General features: G+C 53.3%; 1 protein-coding gene across 2 annotated transcripts in view; it reads right to left on the minus strand.

The window, feature by feature from the left end:
- The window catches only part of LOC122262207 (uncharacterized), a 42,409-nt gene that overhangs the window by 678 nt on the left and 39,231 nt on the right, over positions 1-2,500 (minus strand). For both annotated transcript variants that reach the window (XM_043030165.2, XM_086531102.1), the window contains exon 3: positions 1-2,500. This exon is cut by the window's left edge and continues 678 nt beyond it; it is cut by the window's right edge and continues 889 nt beyond it. In XM_043030165.2, the coding sequence (XP_042886099.2) occupies positions 348-2,500 (2,153 nt within the window). In that variant the 3' untranslated portion in view covers positions 1-347.

Raw genomic sequence — 2,500 nt, forward strand, 5'->3', positions numbered from 1 at the left:
AGGACACCACGCCAATCACAGGTCAAACGAGGGACAAAACAGTCTAGTGGGAATATCGCGGAAGTCATCATCACTGGAGGTTCCACACGACCGCGTTCACCGCCGTCGAAGTGGAGGAAGGATGATGAAGGGGAAGGGGATATCCTTTATCCTGTTGGAAACGTAAGGATTGATGGATAGTCGGTGGGGAAAGTATCTCCTGAGTCATGACATGGAGAATGGACTGTGCGTGATTGAGAGCGTAAGTATATGCACTGGCTTCCACGCCGCGTTGACTTTTGGTAAAGCTTGTTGAAGGACTTCTTTCCCCCTTGCACCTGAATGAACAGTCGGGGGGAGAGGAGGTCTTAGAAGGCGTCCACGGAGGTACGCGAGTTCGAAGTCAGGTGCGTAACGGAAGAATGGGAGGCGTGAGACAACTGCGAGTCGTTCGAGTCCCGCGATTCGAGGCCTTGTCTGCTGGAGGAGGGGCTCCGACCTACCCATGACACTCCACGTCGTGCGAGGACGACCCGTCGCCAGCACCCACCGCCGATGACGCGCCACACCTTTCGCGTGCAGGTGAAGGCCAGGAAGATGAAGACTCCTTGCAGAGTGTTGAGTAGGACGAAGATGTACCAGATGGGCTCCATCTGCAGATATCCCGCCACAATCCCGCTGATCCACGTGAGGCCCATCAAGAGTGCCAACCTCATGTACAGCTTGAACTGGTTCTGGTGGGGGTTGCAAGAGGTCATTTTGGCCGTGGACTGAGTCGTTTCGGCGATGATCCTGGCCGAGAAGATGAAGAGGATGATATTGATGAGCATTATGGTTGCCAGCGGCGCTGCAAAGAACACCAACAGAGCCTTTCTCTGACCGAACCAGCACCAGCGTTCGCCTAAAGTGGGGAAATAGTGGGACGGCATACCCTCCGGGCGAATGAGGTCCAGGACGACCAGGGCGACCAGAGCGGCGGCAGGAAGTATCCATCCATACAAGGAATAGGCGATGAACTTGCGCCACTGTCCGCCCACACTCACGCGCAGTTCCGACGTGGCCATCCTGAGTGTCCTCCAGATGTCGAATGCCATAACGCTCATCCAGCAGAAGGAGGACAGGAAGAAGTAATACATTGCAGCTGCAAGGATGAAACACTCGCGTTTACCAGGCTCGCCGAACACACTAAGAATGAACGTGGCATAAGCAGCCAATAATACCAGACACAGCGATGCCAAATTCTTTCCTGAGAGATTTCTCAGATCAGGTACCAGCAGGAATGCAACGAGATGAAGCAGGAGACACACGCAAGACAAACCCAGGCCTGTTAGTGACATCCAGCCCATCAGACGTGAGAACTTGTCTGCTTCGGGATGAATAATGCACACGAGGATTCCTCCTTCACGTCTTTCGTACTCGTGAGCCTGGTATGTCCGTTGGTACTTCTCTACCACGACTGTACCATTGGCACCCATAGTGTATTCTTCGCTTGGTAGCAGGAACCTTTCGCAAGTTAATGTTTGTGCCTGTTCAGTCGTTGCGTCTGAAGGCAGGACAGGCGCTTCTGAAGGGCTCGCGGCTGCCGTAGTGGGCTCCAGGGGCTTGCTGGTAGTAGTGATGGAAGGGTCACTGGCAGGAGGGTTTGGCTCCTCTAACTTTGTGGTGGAGTCTTCGGTCATCTTTTCCAAACGTCGGTTTTCCTCCTTACTCTCCACCTCATCACTAGAAACCTTCGTTTCCGACTCACTGGTGGCTGTTGTCGTTGCAGCAACAGTCGTCGTTTGCAGTGTAGTCGTCGTAGTTGTCGATGACGACGGCGACGACGAGATCTCTTCCGTGGACGATGCAGGACCACTAGCAAGATCGATGCATCTTCCATATCTGTACTCCTGGTTGGCCTTCCCACACACGACATTACGACACTTCTTGAAGAACGGATCGAACACCTCGCCGGAGCCACAGGTCGAGGAGGACCCCACGACGTTGCTTCCGCTGTTATCCAAGAAGTCAAACAAGAGGGAGAAGGAACTTGGGTTGAAGTCATCTCTGAAGTAGAACCTGGTGAAGGCGCCACCGTTGTAGCACTCCGTTAATCTCTTGGACACATTGTTGCACTGGGCGCAATGAATGTTCCGGTAAGGCTTGTCGAAGTTGTACACTACAGCTGTGTACGAATGGCAGAGCGCCTCTACCTCTGTGTCTCTCCACTCTTCCGTGCAGGTTTTGGTCATTTTCTTGCACTTTCTGACCATGTGGACCACTGTTTCCGGCATGACAGGGTCGACATTGCACGCGTGAAATACGTCCACTCCGTTATCGTTGAGGTAGATACCCCAATTTACGTCGTTGTAGAGCAGCTTGGAGGAGATATAGTCCATAGTAAGGTTCCTGAAGCGGGCGTTGTAACTCGTCAGAGTCGGGCACTCCAGGCGCGGCTTCCAAATTTCGAGCGAAGTAGAATCATTGTTGCAGACGGCGCAGTAGAAGTTGGTGTAGGTAATGGCGGTGTCGAGACTCGTGA

This window comes from Penaeus japonicus, unplaced genomic scaffold (genome assembly GCF_977035675.1).
Source record: "Penaeus japonicus unplaced genomic scaffold, GWHDUDI00000001_assembly GWHDUDI00000035, whole genome shotgun sequence".
Taxonomy (NCBI): domain Eukaryota; kingdom Metazoa; phylum Arthropoda; class Malacostraca; order Decapoda; family Penaeidae; genus Penaeus; species Penaeus japonicus.